The sequence below is a fragment of the Oncorhynchus mykiss genome, chromosome 30 (assembly GCF_057628025.1).
Source record: "Oncorhynchus mykiss isolate SJ-2025 chromosome 30, ASM5762802v1, whole genome shotgun sequence".
Classification (NCBI taxonomy): Eukaryota; Metazoa; Chordata; class Actinopteri; order Salmoniformes; family Salmonidae; genus Oncorhynchus; species Oncorhynchus mykiss.
In genome coordinates this window covers 19,753,697-19,775,263 of record NC_143051.1, presented here as the reverse complement: position 1 = coordinate 19,775,263, position 21,567 = coordinate 19,753,697, and the positions used below count along the sequence as shown (strand labels likewise).

The 21,567-nt window shown below is 43.8% G+C and overlaps 1 protein-coding gene across 3 annotated transcripts in view; it reads left to right on the top strand.

Moving 5' to 3' along the window:
* Positions 1-21,567, top strand: part of LOC110489401 (CUB and sushi domain-containing protein 3) — a 660,686-nt gene that overhangs the window by 503,321 nt on the left and 135,798 nt on the right. For all 3 annotated transcript variants that reach the window (XM_036971422.2, XM_036971421.2, XM_090227754.1), the window contains 6 exons: positions 327-530; positions 10,777-10,901; positions 11,441-11,537; positions 12,730-12,834; positions 12,934-13,052; positions 17,207-17,276. In XM_036971422.2, the coding sequence (XP_036827317.2) occupies positions 327-530; positions 10,777-10,901; positions 11,441-11,537; positions 12,730-12,834; positions 12,934-13,052; positions 17,207-17,276 (720 nt within the window). The remainder of the gene's footprint in view (positions 1-326; positions 531-10,776; positions 10,902-11,440; positions 11,538-12,729; positions 12,835-12,933; positions 13,053-17,206; positions 17,277-21,567) is intronic.

Sequence of the window (21,567 nt, the reverse complement as noted above, 5' to 3'; positions counted from 1 at the left end):
CAAATGACAGATTCAGTCAGACGGTTCTTGTTTATGTGATAACCCTGCCTTCAGCGCTCAGGGGCGGATGATGAAGGTAACAGACACACGCTCTCCTCTGCTCTTACAAAGCCTAAGAACACCATGGTGCTGGTCTGTCTCAGACGTGGTTTTGCATTGATGTTATATCCTACCTCAGAACCCATTATCAAATGTCATGTTAGCTAGCTAGCCAGCTAGCTGAAAGTCTATGGTGAGAGATTGGGTATATCTAATTTGAAGTTTTTCTCCCCCTGCTGCTGCTTCTTCTTCCATTGCTTTACTGACACCTCTTATCCTATCCACAGCTGTCCCAAGGACCAGTGCCACCCAGTGCAGTTCAGTCCCTGAGCCTCGCTTCGGCAAACGGATCGGGAACGACTTCGCCATGGGTGCCTCGGTCCTGTTTGAGTGTAACCCTGGATACGTCCTGCACGGTTCCACCGCCATCCGCTGTGAGACCGTCCCTGACACCCTGGCCCAATGGAACGACTCGCTACCCACTTGTGTTGGTCAGTATGATTGGCCCCCAAGCCAATTGCCGGCTACGGTGATTGGCTACCGTGTGTGAGAAACACCCCTGATTATTCTACCGCTAACGAGCTTTGTCAACATGCCAATCGTCTCGGGCCGCCTCTTAAGTGAGGCAAAGTAATTATCGTGGGAGTGTGAGTGTGCACACGAAAGCAGACTGGGGTTTTGGCTGTGAGGGTCCCTCAGAGGGCCTTCCATACCACTCTGAACAGAATGTTTCCTCTTGGCTGTGCATTCAGCCAGGTCTAAAGAGTGTGGTGAGGAGAGGAGAGAGGATAGAGACAGAGGGTTGAGCGAGAAGAGAAGAGAGAGAGAGTGTGAGAGAGAGAGATTGTCTCTGATGAGAGGATAGAGTTAAAGTGAGAGATGACACTCTCACTCTCTTTCTCGACGGGCGCTCTGGCCAGTTTCTTACACATTTTGACTATCAATAGAACTGCAATCTATTATTGTAAAAACAGCAAACTTTCTAACTCCGCCCATAACTTTTTGACTTTATAGCACTCCCAGAAGGCATGAATTATTGAGTCATTGTTAGTTTTACACTTAAGACATGACTCTGCCGTTGTGCTGTAGAATTTGTGAATTGTGTCTCATATATAATAAATTCTACACATTAGTTTATACTGGATTAAGCGTAAATGTTAGTTAACTGTAATTTTGTTAGTTAAATGTTCCAACTCTCCCTCCATCTTGTGCCAATATCGGTTATTTTTAAACCTTGGTTCCAATCATTTCTATTTTTTTCTAAGACATTGTCAATTGGATTACATTTGAAGGGTCTTTTAAAGACTCCCTTTTTTCTCTTCAAGTAAGTTTAGCCTATTTTCTGCATCCTCTTTTTGCAAACCACACACCAATATTCAAGGTTCTGTTTTTGAGCCAGATCGACATTCTTATCACACTACTTTTAAGACAGGGATTTTTTCTAGGCTCTTTTTGTGTACTTGGTGGGGTACAGTAGACAGAGTGTGTGCCTGTCTGATGGGAGAGTTGTAGATTACATTTTGATCTGTCATAGCTCCCTGTTCCTCACTGGCAGAGACAGAATGACATGGTGTCCTTTCCTGTCAAGCCCATCCAAAGCCCTGCTCCAAAGCAAAGGAGGGTGACACAGAGTACAGTAGTTCATAAACAGGATTTGACCTCAGCTGTAGTCTGCTCTTTCAGGACTGGCCTCTATCTAGCTGTCTTTGAATGAATGGCATCTGTCTAGTTATGTGGCGGTGAAAGGCTTCTATCTAGCTATCTGGAGGTGAGCCTCTATCAATGCAGTAGGGAGCGCAAAATTGACAGGGCCATATTTGCAAATGAATTGCTCTCTCCATGCTGCCTTTTTGGCCTGATGTAGAACTAGTCTTTTTAGTGTTTATGTTTTTCGCTTGTGTTTTCCAGTGGGAAGGATACGGTCCATAGGATTTTCTCTGTGATTATCTTAGCACTATGGCTGCATTTTATATATCATCTGTAAAATATGGATGAGTTGAAATTGCTCTGAAGTGAATTTGTTGAATAATTTAAGCGCCTGACACAGATATATTGGACTTTGCTCTCTCTCGTTGCCCTCTCGCTCTCTCTCTCCCTCTCTCTCGTTGCTCTCTCTCCCTCTCTCTAGTTGCTCTCTCTCCCTCTCTCGTTGCTCTCTCTCTCTCTCGTTGCTCTCTCTCTCTCTCTCTCGTTGCTCTCTCTCTCTCTCTCTCTCTCTCTTTCTCGTTGCTCTCTCTCTCTTGTTGCTCTCTCTCTCTCTCGTTGCTCTCTCTCTCTCTCATTTCTCTCTCTCTCTCTCCTTGCTCTCTCTCTCTCTCTCCTTGCTCTCTCTCTCTCTCTCTCTCTCTCGTTGCTCTCTCTCTCTCGTTGCTCTCTCTCTCTCGTTGCTCTCTCTCTCTCTCGTTGCTCTCTCTCTCTCCTTGCTCTCTCTCTCTCTCTCCTTGCTCTCTCTCTCTCTCTCTCTCGTTGCTCTCTCTCTCTCTTGTTTCTCTCTCTCTCTCTCTTGTTGCTCTCTCTCTCTCTCTCTCTCTCTCTCATCCATCAGACATTTCTGCTGCAATATTAGACAGCCATCAGTGTGGCCCTACCTGCTCTTAGTTGTTGAAACAAAGTGTTTAGCGCTGACCTCTAGTATACACCGTTATCCTTCACAGATAGCATCACCATCGTATCTGATCATCTGAGCAGGAAAGAAAAAACCTGTTCTGGCAGCATTAGATACCAGCATGTGCTATTGACAACGCTCTGCTCTCCCACCTCTCTCCCTCCTCACGCGGTTCGGAGGACAATACTTGGCAGCCCTTCAACAAACAGGGGGAACAACCTCACCCTCATTGTGAGCAAGACAAAGGAGATGATCGTGGATTACAGGAAAAGGATGGCCAAACAAGCCCCCATTAATATCGACGGGGCTGTAGTGTAGCAGGTCGAGAGTTTCCGGTTCCTTGGTGTACACATCATCTACAAACTATCATGGTCCAAATGTAACGGATGTGAAACGGCTAGCTAGTTAGCGGTGGTGCGCGCTAAATAGCGTTTCAATCGGTGACGTCACTTGCTCTGAGACCTTGAAGTAGTGGTTCCCCTTGCTCTGCAAGGGCCGCGGCTTTTGTGGAGCGATGGGTAACGATGCTTCGTGGGTGTCTATGGTTGATGTGTGCAGAGGGTCCCTGGTTCGCGCCCGGGTATGGGCGAGGGGATGGTCTAAAGTTATACTGTTACACAAACACACCAAGACAGTCATGAAAAGGGCACAACAACACCTTTTCCCCCTCAGGAGACTGAAAAGATTTGGCATGGGTCCCCAGATCCTCAAAAAGATCTACAGCTGCACCATTAATTAACCTCTCTGGGATAGGCGGGACGCAAATGTCCCACCTGGCCAATTGCCAGGGAAAATGCAGAGCGCCAAATTCAAACAAAATACTATAAAATCCAAACTTTCATTAAATCACATATGTAAGATACCAAATTTAAGCTAGACTCGTGAATCCAGCCAACATGTCAGATTTCAAAAAGGCTTTTCGGCGAAAGCCTAAGAAGCTATTATCTGATGATAGCACAGCAGTAAACAAAGAGAGAGTAGCATATTTCAACCCAGCAGGCATCACACAAAACGCAGAAATAAAAAATAAATCATGCCTTACCTTTGACGAGCTTCTTTTGTTGGCACTCCAATATGTCCCATAAACATCACAAATGGTCCTTTTGTTCGATTAATTCCGTCGATATACATGCAAAATGTCCATTTATTTGGCTTGTTTGATCCAGAAAAAAACAGCTTCCAATTTGTGCAACGTCACTACAAAATATCTCAAAGGTTACCTGTAAACTTTGCCAAAACATTTCAAACTACTTTTGTAATACAACTTAAGTTATTTTTAAACTTTAATAATCAATCAAATTGTAGACGGGACAATCTGTGTTCAATACAGGAAGACAACAAACTCATGCTACTTTTCCAGTCAACTGCAAACAAGTGCCTTTGCCAATGAAAACTCATTGAATAGACAGTGACCTAAAAAAAAATATTTCTGAATGGTAAGTCCTCTGGGTTTTGCCTGCTACATAAGTTATGTTATACTCACAGACATGATTCAACCAGATTTAGAAGCTTCAGAGTGTTTTCTATCCAAATCTACTAATAATATGCATATCATATATTCTTGGCATGAGTAGCAGGAAGTTGAAATTGGGCACGTTATTTATCCAAAAGTGAAAATGCTGCCCCCTATCCCAAAGAGGTTTTGAGAGCATCCTGACCGGTTGCATCACTGCCTGGTATGGCAACTGCTCGGCATCTGACCGTAAGGCGCTACAGAGTACATCACTGGGGCCAAGCTTCCTGCCATCCAGGACCTAATTAATTGTCGGTGTCAGAGGAAGGCCAGAAAAATTGTCAGAGACGCCAGTCACCCAAGTCGTAGACTGTTCTCTCTGCTACTGCACAGCAAGCAGTACTGGAGCGCCAACTCTAGGTCCAAAAGGCTTCTTAACAGCTTCTATAGTACCCCCAAGCCATAAGACTGCTGAAATGGCAACCCGGACTGTTTACATTGCCCCCCACCCAGCCCCCCTTTGTTTTTACACTGCTGCTACTCGCTGTTTATTATCTATGCATTGTCAATTTACCCCAACCTGGGTAGCCATTTGATTAGATGTTCAGAAGTCTTATGGCTTGGGGGTAGAAGCTGTTTAGAAGCCTCTTGGACCTAGACTTGGTGCTCCTGTATAACTTGCCATGCAGGAGCAGAGAGAACAGTCTATGACTAGGGTGGCTGGAATCCTCTGACACCACCTGGTATAGAGGTCCTGGATGGCAGGAAGCTTGGCCCCGGTGATGTACTGGGCCGTACGCACTTCCCTCTGTGGTACCTTGCGGTTGGAGGCCGAGCAGTTGCCATACCAGGCAGGGATGCAACCCATCAAGATGCTCATGATGGTGCAGCTGTAAAACCTTTTGAGGATCTGAGGACCCATGCCAAATATTTTCAGTCTCCTGAGAATAGGTTTTGTTGTGCCCTCTTCACGACTGTCTTGGTGTGCTTGGACCATGTTAGTTTGTTGGTTATGTGGACGCCAAGAAACTTGAAGCTCTCAATCTGCTCCACTATATGCCCGTCGATGAGAATGGGGACGTGCTCAGTCCTCCTTTTCCTGTAGTCCACAATCCTCTCCTTTGTCTTGATCACGTTGAGTGAGAGGTTGTTGTCCTTGCACCACAAGGTCAGGTCTTTGACCCCCTCCCTATAGGCTGTCTCATCGTTGTCGGTGATCAGGCATACCAGTGTTGTTTCAACGGCAAACTTATTGATGGTGTTATACAAAAAATGTGAAGGTGCGAACGGACGGAGGTTAACGCGATCCGCTCATACTTACATTTCTTGCAGACAACATGCATGGAGAATGGGTCCCGAGCGACATGGTAGGAAAATACGATGCGTACTTTGTAAAAGTTCCCAGGAAAATCTTACAACTGGACCGCTTTCGACGAAAGATTCCGTCACCGCTCATCAGAACTTCTTGGTGCCCTCACCACTTTCTCTCTCTCTCTCCCAGGACTTTTGCTCGCCTACATCATACGCATACATCGCTGAATTTTTATTGATCAGCGGTTGAACTATTTGATTAGGGGCATTTAACAAACAAGATGCTTTTGTTCATTTTGCTGGTTCTACCCTTGGCTTTTACAATGTTGGCAATACTTTTAGAGCCCGTTGCACTGTGAATGAGGAAATATATGATTGTTTCTCCCTCAAGTATTGTGAGAAACCCCACACTTGCTCTGGAATTGCACATGAGAACTATGCACATTTATCCCGAACAATATGGGAGAAATCAGACTCTTGCGCTTACTAAACCTAAGCAATTTGAATATCTAGACTTGTCAGGACTGTTCTCTTGGTACTTAACCATATCTCTGGACTTTACACATCTCCTGAAATATGTGGCTTTAAAGACTCTGGTGACTCTGGATTCTCGTTCAACTGCTGTCTGTAAATCCAAATGTTGTAACCCTCGATCTAGCCTTGCCATTATCTTGCTGCTTCTATTGTCTGGAAATGTCCAGTCTAATCCAGGTCCTGACATTCTTACCCCTGCCGAATTAAGTAGTCAGAGTGGCCTGAAGTTTTTGCATATAAATGTAAGAAGTCTTCTGCCAAAGCTTGATTTTGTGAATATATGGATAAAAACTGCCGACCCTGATGTATTTATGCTTTCTGAAACCTGGCTTAAAAAATCTATTACTGACAAAAATATTGGCATAAATGGTTACAATGTGTTTCGTACAGATCGTAAATCTAAGGGTGGTGGTGTTGCTGTATATGTAAAAGACAAGTTCTCGGTGGTTGTTCTGACTTCTGTTACTAAACCTAAGCAATTTGAATATCTGTCTCGGAACCTAAACCTTGGCTTATCTTTAAATATTGTTGTATCTTCTTGTTATAGATCTCCATCTGCTACTGTTGGCTCTCTGGATTGTATTTTCAAATTGTTATCACAGAATGTAAATTCTGAGTTTGTCCTGATGGGTGATCTGAATCAGGGCTGGCTAACATCTATTCTGTCCAATACATACAATCTCACTCAGATTGTCAACAGTGTAACGAGGTTGAATATAAAGTATCCTCTGAAATGCTCTTTGATTGATTTCATCTTAACCAATACTCCCCATCGTTTTAATGATTCGGGTATTTTTGCAAATTACATAAGTGATCACTGAGAGATGGTAAAATTCCTAAGATATCTCCACGTGTTATTACAAAAAGAAACTGAAAGCGGTTTGATATTCAAGGTTTTTTACATGATGTATCTAGCATTGAATGGAATAGAATGGAATTAATCCCTGGTGTTGAACTAGCCTTTTCTTACTTCCACAACGCATTCCAGGATGTATGCAATAGGCATGCCCCTTTAAAAAATGCAGGATTAAGGACAGAGAGAACCCTTGGTTTACTAGGGAACTTACAAAAATCATAAGGGAACGAAATGCTATGTGGGCTAAAGCAAGAGGGACTGGTTTGGCAGATGATTGGAAGGCTTTTAAACATCTTTGAAATATGGGTGTGGCTATGATCCGTAAATTGAAAGCAGACCACTACCTGAAATCTACTTCACAAAATGTAAATATTCCATCTACATTTTGGCAAGTAGTGAAGGGTTTGGAGTGCAAAAAAGATACACAGCTTCCCAAACATTTGTTGGTCGATACACAGATTGTAACTGAGAGAACCTCCATCCTGAAAGCCTTGAATACGCATTTTTTAGATGCAGGCAGTTTATTTGAAAAGGTCAAAGGTATAATTGAGCCCCCTATGAATTTACCTGACACCCCTGTGCACTCCTTCGCCAGGTTCTCCTTTTCATCCTTCTCTGTTTCAGAAGTGTGTAAAGCCCTGAAAGAAATTGATTTTAAAAAATCCCCTGGCCCTGATGAACTAGACCCCTGCCTCCTACACCTAGCTGCAGACATCATTGCTCCCCCTTAACATGTATTTTTAACCTCACACTTGATGTTAAGTACATCCACAAGTTATGGAAATCTGCTTTTGTGCTGCCTCTCCTGAAAGGTGGAAATCCTTCGCTACTTGACAACTATCGACCCATATCAAAATTGTCTGTACTGTCAAAGGTACTGGAGTCCTTAGTTAGTAGGCAGCTAAAGGTCTACATCCAAGAAAACAACATCTTAAATGGAATGCAATCAGGTTTTAGGTCTGGCCACAGCACTGTTTCAGCAACATTGAAGGTTTTAATTTACATCCACTGTGCTCTTGATAAGAAGTTACATTGTGTGTCTGTTTTTATTGATTTGTCAAAGGCTTTTGACACCGTGGACCATGCTGTGTTAGTGCAAAGGTTAAAATGTTGTGGAATTACTGGTCATGCTCTAGATTGGTTTATAAATTACCTATCAAATCATACACAATGTGTAATGGCGGATGGTTGTAAATCTGAGTCCATAGAGGTGTGCTCAGGTGTTCCGCAAGGTTCTATTTTGAGCCCACTGTTGTTCATTTTGTATGTCAACAACATTGGGGATCTTATTGAAACAGCGGATGTTCATTTTTATGCAGATGATACTGTTCTTTATTCAAGTGGTAGTAGTTTATCTTTAGCTTTTGAAAATGCCCAAAGAGCATTTAACATCATACAACAGAATCTGTATGATTTAAAGCTGGTTCTAAATTCGGGTAAAACAAAATGCATGGTATTCAAATGCCAGGCATGTTAAAATTATGCATTGCTACATTGGCTGGACATACTATAGAGCAAGTTAAAGTGTACAAATATTTGGGTGTGTGGGTTGATGATAAGCTGAGCTTCACTGTGCATGTAGAGAACTTGATAAGGAAGCTCAAGCTGAAAATAGGATTTTATTACCGGCATAATGCTTGATTTTCTTTTGAGGCCAGGAAGGAGCTGGTACAATGTACATTACTGTTGGTTTTAGATTTTAGTGATGTTATATAAATGCAGGCCTCAGCCACTACCCTGAGAGCACTTGATTCAGTGTATAATGCAGACCTCAGGTTCATTACAAATCAGAAACGTCTAACACATCATTGTGATCTCTACAGTGCTGTTGGCTGGTTGTCATTGACCTTGCGTAGGCTTAAACACTGGTATACACTGATTTATAAGGCCATATTGGGTAAAATGCCATTTTATCTCTGTTCTTTTTTAGTCAGGTCAGTAAATAAATATCAATTACGGTCCCATTCTGATTTGCTTCTAACAGTACCAAAAATTAGAACAGGTCATGTTAGAAATAGTTTTAGTTACTTAGCTCCGTGGTCCTGGAATTCTGTCATGAACATTTTAAAATGTGATGATCTAGTTCCGTTGGTGGAGTTTAAACACTTGATCGATGTATATATCATAGAAGAGTGTAATTGTTTTTAAGCCAGCTGTTTTTAGTCAAGACGTTTGTGTTTTTAATGTACAATGTTTTTGTTGTACTGTATGTGTGTTTATGGTTTGTTTAATGTTGTGTTAGTGTATGTAAGTTGTTTTGTCTGAAACGTTGTTCCCTCTGCTGCTATTGGACAAGGTCTCTCTGGGAAGAGAGATGTTATCTCAATGAGAAAAAACCTGTATAAATAAAGAGTATAAAAATAGTCTTGCCTGGCCGTGCAGCCATGAGTGAACAGGGAGTACAGGAGGGCACTGAGCACGCACCCCTGAGGGGCCCCCATGTTGAGGATCAGCGTTGAGGATGTGTTGTTACCTACCCTTACCGCCTGGGGCCGGCCCGTCAGGAAGTCCAGGATCCAGTTGCAGAGGGAGGTGTTTAGTCCCAGGGTCCTTAACTTAGTGATGAGCTTTAAGGGCACTATAGTGTTGAATGCTGAGCTGACATATAGGTGTTCCTTTTTTCCAGGTGTGAAAGGGCAGTGTGGAGTGCAATAGAGATTGCATCATCTGTGGATCTGTTGGGGCGGTATGCAAATTGGAGTGGGTCTAGGGTTTCTGGGAAAATGGTGTTGATGTGAGCCATGACCAGCCTTTCAAAGCATTTCAAGTCTACAGATGTGAGTGCTATGGGTCGGTAGTCATTTAGGCAGGTCACCTTAGTGTTCTTGTTCACAGGGACTATGGTGGTCTGCTTGAAACATGTTGGTATTACAGACTCAGACAAGGAGAGGTTGAAAATGTCAGTGAAGACACTTGTCAGTTGGTCAGTTCATGCTCGGAGTACACGTCCTGGTAATCCGTCTGGCCCTGCGGCCTTGTGAATGTTGACCTGTTTAAAGGGCTTACTCACATCGGCTCATCGGCTGCGGAGAGTGTGATCACACAGTCGCCCAGAACAGCTGATGCTCTCATGCACGTTTCAGTGTTACTTGCCTCAAAGCGAGCATATAAGTTATTTCGCTCGTCTGGTATGCTCGTGTCGCTGGGAAACTCCCGGCTGTGCTTCCCTTTGTAGTCTTTAATAGTTTGCAAGACCTGCCACATCCGACAATCATTCCCTTTTTTTTCATTGTCCCTTTTTAATTAAAGTTTTATTTAATCACAGACACATGATGGGATGTGTGTATAGGTATGAGGCCAATAAGAATGAAAAGGTATGTCTCTACGACAATAGCCGTCAACCTGAACTGTGCTGATTGGTCAATGTGAGGTATTACATTATTTTAGACCACTTTACTTTTTCTACAATCACTGTCTGTCACTGCAAAGAATGCCTTTATCGAAGATTTGATTAACCGTTCCTTGTCCAACATCTGTTCTCTCTATGTTAGTCAATCAATCTTCTATTGACTGAGACGTCACTGAATCTTCACTATAAGTCAGACATTTATAGTGAAATCTCTGTCTGTAGTGAGGTAACCAGGGCCCCTATTCAGAAAGTGTAACAGACTAGCAGTGCTCATTTAGGATGTCCTTCAGTTTCATGTATTTAACAGAGTCGAGGAGAAGACACGCCTAGCTCCATTAGGCACAGCACAGCCACCTGGTTGTACTAGCTACATAATGATATCTGTATCTCAGTGAGGTGTCTATTTAAAAGCCCTCGGTGCGTCCATCAAAGCACAGACCCATGTATATGGTGGACATATTAGGACATACATGCTAGCTAGCATGTAGTTTGATGTCTGATGTAGCATGTTGTTTTCCTTGGATGTCTGATGTGCTTGTGCTAATGTATGGGACGTACTGTATTTTAGCACAGGCACTTGTACCGTGTACTAACATACATCCCTCTGTGTTTTGACTTTGTCCCCTCAGTGCCGTGTGGAGGGACCCTGACGGCACGCAGGGGGACCATCCTGTCCCCGGGTTACCCTGAGCCCTATGACAACAATCAGAACTGCGTCTGGAAGGTTTCGGTGCCCGAGGGCGCTGGAATCCAAGTAAGAGGCCCTCTTTTGTTCTGTTTGAAGTCCCATGGACCAATATAGATGTTTGAGATTTAACAATATCGCCATGCAGTATGAGAAGTTAAAACTTTTAACAAAGGGAATGCTTAATAGCTTATTAATTATTTAAAGGGTAAATGTTTAATGTAGCCAGTAAGAGTGCTCTGTGTTTTGAACCTCAATTCTGGCCCCTATCTCTTTCCATTGAATATTATCTACAGTACATTTTCAATGTGTTTTTTAAATTAAGTGACAACGAAGTGTATGTGTGTTTCTGTATGGGAGTGTTCTTCCTCTGGCTGATACCCTTTCCACACTACTGAGCCAAGCCGAATCGAGCTGTACTGTGGTGGCCTGCTTACGCATCCGCCATAGTGGCTGGAACAGTGCTGGATAGGATAATGTGAAAAGATAATATGCAAGCCAGTATAGTACTGTGTGGGATATAGTATGAATCATGCATTAGTGAGTTAGCCTAGTTCGGGTCAGGTTGGTGAGGTAGTGTGAAAAGGGTCTGACTTCGAACTCCTCAGGTCCAGGTGGTGAGCTTTGCTTCCGAACACAACTGGGACTCTCTGGATTTCTATGACGGAGGTGACAACCACGCTCCTAGACTGGGCAGCTACTCAGGTAATCTACAGATCCTGTATTTAAAAAAAAAAAACACTTCTGGTGCCTTCATTTATTTAGCATCACAAATGTGTTGTGATATCTGTTAATGTCATCCTGATTTGGCCATCAATTAGAGTTCCAGCTAGCTATATTCTAGGACAAGAAAGTCCCTTTTTGAGATCCTTATAATAATTTACTGTGAAAAATATTTTTTTTTCCCTCAAGACAAACACCTTCCTGCGTCCATGACCACGTTCTCATAACACAAAATGTATCTCATAACACGAAAATCCTTTTCCGAGATCAATATAATGAATTACTGTAAAAAATAAGTTGTTTTCCCTCAAGAAATACACCTTCTTGCGTCCACGGTCATGATCATATAATTCTACCAGTCGGAACACGTGTGGATCAATGTGACCCTCCCTGACTGTGTACTACAGATAAATTCCTGCCAGGCCTGTCAAGGGATCTCCCTCCCGCTGATTTCTGTAGCCGCATTGACAATAATACCATGGCTGATGAGCACATCAATAGGGACCCAGCATCAGCCACGCTCCTTGTTGGCCTATGGGATGGAGAGCGGGAAGAGGACGTGGGGGTGGACAGTAATGTGGAAGTTCAACTGGGTATGAGTCCCATGCTGAGGCCTGGAGGACAGGGCCACTCCACAATGTGGAGCTGTGAGCTGGTCCATACAGATCTGACCTGCCTCATCACCTATACAATCTATAGGAAGCTGCTGGAGGTTGGAACAATGGGATGTTAGAGAGGGAACGAGATCGATGTGAGGAGGACACGTAGGAGAATGGAGTAGGGAGATGGACACAACATGCGTCATGTTTACAGCTGTCCAAGTGCTGTAGCTACAATGTTTGTTCTCTTCATAGCTGTTCACTGTTATTTAAGTCTGTTATTAACCACTTGTTAGTGTCGCTAAATAGCACCTTACCAGTAGCTGAGAGGGTATCATCTGAATAGTATGAAACACAAGCAAAAGGTTGATTCACAAACCAACTACCCGGTGTTACTATGTTCCTGTTTTACATAAGCCTTTAATCACTAATTGATTATCCCATCTTTTTTGGGGGGGGGGTGGGGGGGGGGATTAGTATTTATGGCAGGACAACAAGCAGTAAGGGTGAAGTGAACCTTTAAAGAGCTTATTTTATAACATCTTGTCTCACTCTCGTTCTCTCTCTCTTTCAAGGCACCACCATCCCCCAGTTGCTCAACAGCACGTCCAACAACCTGTACCTGAGTTTCAGTTCAGACATCAGTGTGTCTGCTGCAGGCTTCCACCTGGAGTACACAGGTATGGCTGTCAGTAGATGGCTTTATTGTGTGCGTGTGTGCGTGCGTTTGTGTAAAACTGTGACAACAAGTCATATTTTCTCTTTCCCTCTCTCCTCAGCCATAGGTCTGGAGTCCTGTCCAGAACCACAGACCCCCAACTATGGTATCAAGGTTGGAGAGCGCTACATGGTTGGAGACGTAGTGCTGTTCCAGTGTGAACAAGGCTACTCTCTGCAGGTAAGAGGCAATTCTTTACATCTCTATTTTTCTCTATCGGGATCGATTTCATCTATTCTCTCTGTCTGTTCATCTTAGTAGGTATTTTGAACATTTTTCTCAGTGTTCTACTGTTCTAAAGCATCTATGAATAAGGCATATGTAACATTACAACATAATACTGTATGTTCATAAATACTTACACCATGGCATTCTTCAATACTACAGCATTCATTATTTCCCTATAATGCACAGTATATTTGTATGGTAGAATTCAATGGATATAGTTCTTACATGTTCTATGTTTGAGCTGCTTTTGAAAGGAAAAGTCATTATTGGCATTGACATAATTCGATTTTCATAATAGCAAACTAGAACTGATGGTTGACTTCCGGCGCCGACAGAGATGGCCGCCTCGCTTCGCGTTCCTAGGAAACTATGCAGTTTTTTGTTTTTTTACGTGTTATTTCTTACATTAGTACCCCAGGTCATCTTAGGTTTCATTACATACAGTCGAGAAGAACTACTGAATATAAGATCAGCATCAACTCACCATCAGTACGACCAAGAATATGTTTTTCGCGACGCGGATCCTGTGTTCTGCCTTACAAACAGGACAACGGAGTGGATCCTATGCAGCGACCCAAAAAAACGACTCCGAAAGAGAGGGAAACGAGGCGGTCTTCTGGTCAGACTCCGGAGACGGGCACAGCGCGCACCACTCCCTAGCATTCTTCTTGCCAATGTCCAGTCTCTTGACAACAAGGTTGATGAAATCCGAGCAAGGGTAGCATTCCAGAGGGACATCAGAGACTGTAACGTTCTTTGCTTCACGGAAACGTGGCTTACTGGAGAGACGCTATCCGAAGCGGTGCAGCCAACAGGTTTCTCCACGCATCGCGCAGACAGGAAAAAACATCTTTCTGGTAAAAAGAGGGGCGGGGGCGTATGCCTTATGACTAACGTGACATGGTGCGATGAAAGAAACATACAGGAACTCAAATCCTTCTGTTCACCTGATTTAGAATTCCTCACAATCAAATGTAGACCGCATTATCTACCAAGAGAATTATCTTCGATTATAATCACAGCCGTATATATCCCCCCCCAAGCAGACACATCGATGGCTCTGAACGAACTTTATTTAACTCTCTGCAAACTGGAAACAATTTATCCGGAGGCTGCATTCATTGTAGCTGGGGATTTTAACAAGGCTAATCTGAAAACAAGACTCCCCAAATTTTATCAGCATATCGATTGCGCAACCAGGGGAGGAAAGACCTTGGACCATTGTTACTCTAACTTCCGCGACGCATATAAGGCCCTGCCCCGCCCCCCTTTCGGAAAAGCTGACCACGACTCCATTTTGTTGATCCCTGCCTACAGACAGAAACTAAAACAAGAGGCTCCCACGCTGAGGTCTGTCCAACGCTGGTCCGACCAAGCTGACTCCACACTCCAAGACTGCTTCCATCACGTGGACTGGGAGATGTTTCGTATTGCGTCAGATAACAACATTGACGAATACGCTGATTCGGTGTGCGAGTTCATTAGAACGTGCGTTGAAGATGTCGTTCCCATAGCAACGATTAAAACATTCCCTAACCAGAAACCGTGGATTGATGGCAGCATTCGTGTGAAACTGAAAGCGCGAACCACTGCTTTTAATCAGGGCAAGGTGTCTGGTAACATGACCGAATACAAACAGTGCAGCTATTCCCTCCGCAAGGCTATCAAACAAGCTAAGCGCCAGTACAGAGACAAAGTAGAATCTCAATTCAACGGCTCAGACACAAGAGGCATGTGGCAGGGTCTACAGTCAATCACGGACTACAGGAAGAAACCCAGCCCAGTCACGGACCAGGATGTCTTGCTCCCAGGCAGACTAAATAACTTTTTTGCCCGCTTTGAGGACAATACAGTGCCACTGACACGGCCTGCAACGAAAACATGCGGTCTCTCCTTCACTGCAGCCGAGGTGAGTAAGACATTTAAACGTGTTAACCCTCGCAAGGCTGCAGGCCCAGATGGCATCCCCAGCCGCGCCCTCAGAGCATGCGCAGACCAGCTGGCCGGTGTGTTTACGGACATATTCAATCAATCCCTATACCAGTCTGCTGTTCCCACATGCTTCAAGAGGGCCACCATTGTTCCTGTTCCCAAGAAAGCTAAGGTAACTGAGCTAAATGACTACCGCCCCGTAGCACTCACATCCGTCATCATGAAGTGCTTTGAGAGACTAGTCAAGGACCATATCACCTCCACCCTACCTGACACCCTAGACCCACTCCAATTTGCTTACCGCCCAAATAGGTCCACAGACGATGCAATCTCAACCACACTGCACACTGCCCTAACCCATCTGGACAAGAGGAATACCTATGTGAGAATGCTGTTCATCGACTACAGCTCGGCATTCAACACCATAGTACCCTCCAAGCTCGTCATCAAGCTCGAGACCCTGGGTCTCGACCCCGCCCTGTGCAACTGGGTACTGGACTTCCTGACGGGCCGCCCCCAGGTGGTGAGGGTAGGCAACAACATCTCCTCCCCGCTGATCCTCAACACTGGGGCCCCACAAGGTTGCGTTCTGAGCCCTCTCCTGTACTCCCTGTTCACCCACGACTGCGTGGCCACGCACGCCTCCAACTCAATCATCAAGTTTGCGGACGACACAACAGTGGTAGGCTTGATTACCAACAACGATGAGACGGCCTACAGGGAGGAGGTGAGGGCCCTCGGAGTGTGGTGTCAGGAAAACAACCTCACACTCAACGTCAACAAAACTAAGGAGATGATTGTGGACTTCAGGAAACAGCAGAGGGAACACCCCCCTATCCACATCGATGGAACAGTAGTGGAGAGGGTAGCAAGTTTTAAGTTCCTCGGCATACACATCACAGACAAACTGAATTGGTCCACTCACACAGACAGCATCGTGAAGAAGGCGCAGCAGCGCCTCTTCAACCTCAGGAGGCTGAAGAAATTCGGCTTGTCACCAAAAGCACTCACAAACTTCTACAGATGCACAATCGAGAGCATCCTGGCGGGCTGTATCACCGCCTGGTATGGCAACTGCACCGCCCTCAACCGTAAGGCTCTCCAGAGGGTAGTGAGGTCTGCACAACGCATCACCGGGGGCAAACTACCTGCCCTCCAGGACACCTACACCACCCGATGTCACAGGAAGGCCATAAAGATCATCAAGGACATCAACCACCCGAGCCACTGCCTGTTCACCCCGCTATCATCCAGAAGGCGAGGTCAGTACAGGTGCATCAAAGCTGGGACCGAGAGACTGAAAAACAGCTTCTATCTCAAGGCCATCAGACTGTTAAACAGCCACCACTAACACTGAGTGGCTGCTGCCAACACACTGACACTGACTCAACTCCAGCCACTTTAATAATGGGAATTGATGGGAAATGATGTAAATATATCACTAGCCACTTTAAACAATGCTACCTTATATAAATGTTACTTACCCTACATTATTCATCTCATATGCATACGTATATACTGTACTCTATATCATCGACGGTATCCTTATGTAATACATGTATCACTAGCCACTTTATACTATACTATGCCACTTTGTTTACATACTCATCTCATTTGTACATACTGTACCCGATACCATCTACTGTATCTTGCCTATGCTGCTCTGTACCATCACTCATTCATATATCCTTATGTACATATTCTTTATCCCCTTACACTGTGTACAAGACAGTAGTTTTGGAATTGTTAGTTAGATTACTTGTTATTACTGCATTGTCGGAACTAGAAGCACAAGCATTTCGCTACACTCGCATTAACATCTGCTAACCATGTGTATGTGACAAATAAAATTTGATTTGATTTGATTTGGTTAACTAGCAAGTCTGTTTATTTGGTTACCAAGGCAACTACTGTTGCTATCTAGTAAACTAGCTAGCTGGACATTTCTACACATTTCTACCTGCAAATTAATAAATGTTTTGTGGAATTGTGTTAAATTACAGCCATGGTATAAAAGGCATAATCAACTCGTCTCTGGAAAATAATACAAATCCATTGAAGGTTATTTCCACTCCGCTAGCGCGTTGTGGGACACACCTTTCACTTCGTTCATTATTTTCCGGAGAAGGCATAGCCCCTTATTGATTATCTCTCACATGTATTTTCTTCACCAGGGGAACGCCCATATAACCTGTATGCCAGGACCAGTCCGGAGATGGAACTACCCAGTCCCACTGTGTCTTGGTATGTCGATACTGTGACATTAGTACAGATGTAGGGTCTTAATTTGATCACTCTTTTGTTGCTGAGCAGGAAATACAAACAAACTTGTAAAGGCTTATAAAGTATGTCATTTCCAATTTGAAATTAATTTCAGACTTTATTTGCACGAAACGAAAAATGTATCAACCCCTACAAAAATGTCAATTTTTTATAGCCCACATAATAATTAACATGTCCTGTTGCTGCAGGATTATTTCCTCCTGTAGAAAACTGACTCAAATTAAGATCCAACATCTATCTGTATGTCTAAACATCTAGTAGAAAATAGAGTAGAGTTCCTTTACTGTGTGATGGAAAGGTGTGACTGTCAATTAGGATTGTATAGAACAGCGTTTTCCAAACTAGTGGTCATGAGAGAAGCTGAAAATGGGGTCGTTCATAGAACAGGGGTTATGTCAGTAACCTCCGGTAGCCGGTAGATGTGGTTGTAAGAAGCAGAGTGGTTTCCGTTTTCCTCCTACAGATGTGGCTCAGTCGTTTGAACGGTTTAAGCTACAAAATATTATGACCCCATCACTGAAAGATAAGACTTTCAGGAACACGCACAGTGCATTCGGAAAGTATTCAGACACCTTGACTTTTTCCACATTTTGTTACGTTACAACCTTATTCTAAAATGGATTAAATAAATAAAATTCCTCATCAATCTACACACAATACCCCATAATGACTACGTAAAAACAGGTTTTGAGTATTCTTGCAAATGTATTATAAATAAAAAAGTGAAATAACGTATTTACATAAGTATTCAGACCCTTTGCTGTGAGACTTGAAATTGCACTCAGGTGCATCCTGTTTCCATTGATCATCCTTGAGATGTTTCTACAACTTGATTGGAGTCCACCTGTGGAAAATTCAATTGATTGGACATGATTTGGAAAGGAACACACCTGTCAATATAAGGCCCCATAGTGCATGTCAGAGCAAAAAACAAACCATGAGGTCGAAGGAATTGTCCACAGAGCTCCGAGACAGGATTGTGTCGAGGCACAGATCTGAGGAAGGGTACCCCAAAATGTCTGCAGCGTTAAAGGTCCCCAAGAACACAGTGGCCTCCATAATTCTTAAATGGAAGAAGTTTGGAACCACCAAGACTCTACCTGGAGCTGGCCGCACCGCCAAACTGAGCAATCGGGGTAGAAGGGCCTTGATCAGGGAGGTGACTAAGAACCCAATGGTCATTCTGGCAGAGCTCCAGAACTCCTCTGTGGAGATGGGAGAACTTTCCAGAAGGACAACCATCTCAACAGCATTTCACCAATCAGGCCATTATGGTAGAGTTGCTAGCCGGAAGCCACTCCTCAGTAAAAGGGACATGACAGCCCGCTTGGAGTTTGTCAAAAGGTACCTAAAGACTCTCAGACCATGAGAAACAAGATTCTCTGGTCTGATGAAACCAAGATTGAACTATTTGGCCTGAATGCCAAGCGTCATGTCTGGAGGAAACCTGGCACCATCTCTACGGTGAAGAATGGTGGTGGCAGCATCATGCTGTGGGGATTTTGTTCAGTGGCAGGGACTGGGAGACTAGTCAGGATAGAGGGAAAGATTTGTATTTTTTATTTCACCTTTATTTAACCAGGTAGGCTAGTTGAGAACAAGTTCTCATTTGCAACTGCGACCTGGCCAAGATAAAGCAAAGCAATGTGACACAGACAACAACACAGAGTTACACATGGAGTAAACAATAAACAAGCCAATAACACAATAAACAAGTCAATGACACAGTAGAAAAAAATAAAGTCTATATACAGTGTGTGCAAAAGGCATGAGGAGGTAAGCAATAAATAGGCCATAGGAGCGAATAATTACAATTCACTGGAGTGATAAATGAGCAGATGATGATGTGCAGTAGAGATACTGGTGTGCAAAAGAGCAGAAAAGTAAATAAAATAAAAACAGTATGGGGATGAGGTAGGTTGATTGGGTGGGCTATTTACAGATGGACTAAGTACAGCTGCAGCAATCGGTTAGCGGCTCAGATAGTTGATGTTTAAAGTTGGTGAGGGAAATAAAAGTCTCAAACTTCAGCGATTTTTGCAATTCATTCCAGCCACTGGCAGTTGAGAACTGGAAGGAAAGGTGGCCAAATGAGGTGTTGGCTTTGGCGATAATAAGTGAGATATACCTCATGGAACGTGTGCTACGGGTGGGTGTTGTTATCATGACCAGTGAACTGAGATAAGGCAGAGCTTTACCTAGCATACTCTTATAGATGACCTGGAGCCAGTGGGTCTGGCGACAAAGATGAACAGAGCAAAGTACAGAGAGATCCTTGATGAAAACCTGCTCCAGTGCGCTCAGGACCTCAGACTGGGGCGAAGGTTCACTTTCCAACAGGGCAACAACCCTAAGCACACAGCCAAGACAACGCAGGAGTGGCTTTGGGACAAGTCTCTGAATGTCCTTAAGTGAACCAGCCAGGGCCCGGACATGAACCCGGTCGAACATCTCTGGAGAGACCTGAAGATAGCTGTGCAGCGATGCTTCCCATCCAACCTGACAGAGCTTGAGAGGATCTGCAGAGAAGAATGGGAGAAACTCCCCAAATACAGGTGTGCCAAGCTTGTAGCATCATGTCCAAGAAGACTCGAGGTTGTAAGCGCTGCCAAAGTGCTTCAACAAAGTACTGAGTAAAGGGTCTGAAGACTTGTGTAAATGTAATTTTGCAGTTTTTTTTATTATACGTTTGCAAACATTTCTAAAAGCCTGTTTTTGCTTTGTCATTATGGGGTATTGTGTGTACATTTTAGGCTGTAGAGTAACAAAATGTGGAAAAAGAGAAGGGGTCTGAATACTTTCCAAATGCACTGTATGTGTCTGTTTCCCTCTACAATGCTCACACGCCTCATTAGACCAGGCACTAAATCAGACTGGGGGGAAAAGATCCTCAGTAACCACGTTTCCATCCACAGTTTTTATGCAAGTAAAGTTTTAAAAAATGAGGTCTCGGGCCAAAAAGTTTTGGAGCCACTAGTCTAGAGGCTCGGTACACAGTAGAGAAAGTACAACTTTGACATTTCCAGAGTTGGCTGTTGTCTCGGAGACAACTGTCATCTCAGACCAGCTGTATATCCTGAAAAAACAAAATAATTTATTCACAGTTCACCTGCTTACATGACCTTTTTAAGCGTATTGCAATAACGTTTTTCAAATAAAAAACATCGGTCCACGTACAGTAATTCACCTAGACATGATGAATTTGATTGATTTGTTCAGAAACAACGTGTTCATTGCATTGTAAACAAAAATAATGAGCCTGATCACGCCAGGGTTGTGCCTTGGGCTTTGGTATGCATATGAAACAGACACATTCTCTTTAGTCTCTTGCCAGTCATTGAATGAGCTGAATGAGCCTATTTCACCAAACAGAAAAAACTCAAATGTTCTGGGATCTCGGATCTCTGTCCTCACACTCGATACAGTCTCTTCCTCTGAGCTGCTCTACTGTGAGGGGCGTGATGGATTCGTTCTGTGACTGTTTTTTTTTTGATGTGCCAGAAGTTTACATCTGAGCCTCCCCACTGCCACTGATTTTGGAAGGCAATTCGGTACTAGAGGGTTTCCCTTGGGACCCTAGGCCTCAGTGTTAGGACCTCTAAAGTTCAACCGTCAACTTTTAACAAGGCCACGTTGTTTATCTCTCAGAAATCCCTGGGGCTTTGATGCCTTCACGTGTTCTGTTTGTCCCATTGGACTTCCTGTCCCCGCTCCACGTTCCAGCAGCTTTGAAGGTGCAACTCTCACTAAAGAGTTCCGGCCCCAAGTCCGAACGCCTCTTAATTCACAGTCGACTCAGCTCATCCATCATTTTTCAGGTCGGATAGGTTTCAACTGCTTTTGATGTTGTTTCATATTTTTTTATCTAACAGAATTACTTTTTTCAGACACACAACACTTGTAAGTGGTGAACAAAAAAAAATCTGCCTGTGCAGACACATTTTCTGAAAGACCTCAATGAAGCGTTGTGCTTTTGTTCGTTGCTTTATAAAAGCTCTCACACCATTATGAAAGGTATGCAGCTCCTTTGTGCCTTTTAGCACACAGAAGGCTGTTCTTTTCACAGAATAAGATTTACCTCAGACTGGCTGAGCCACTGAGAGGGAAAGAGACTATGCTAATAGCACTACAAGGTGAGTTGATCTGTAGCACTGATGATAAAATAGACTCCAGAATGTTTGAAGGGCAGGCCCATTTAACAGCCTGTCAATAATGTACTAATCTAGCGGTGGCCCCGATACCCATTCATACA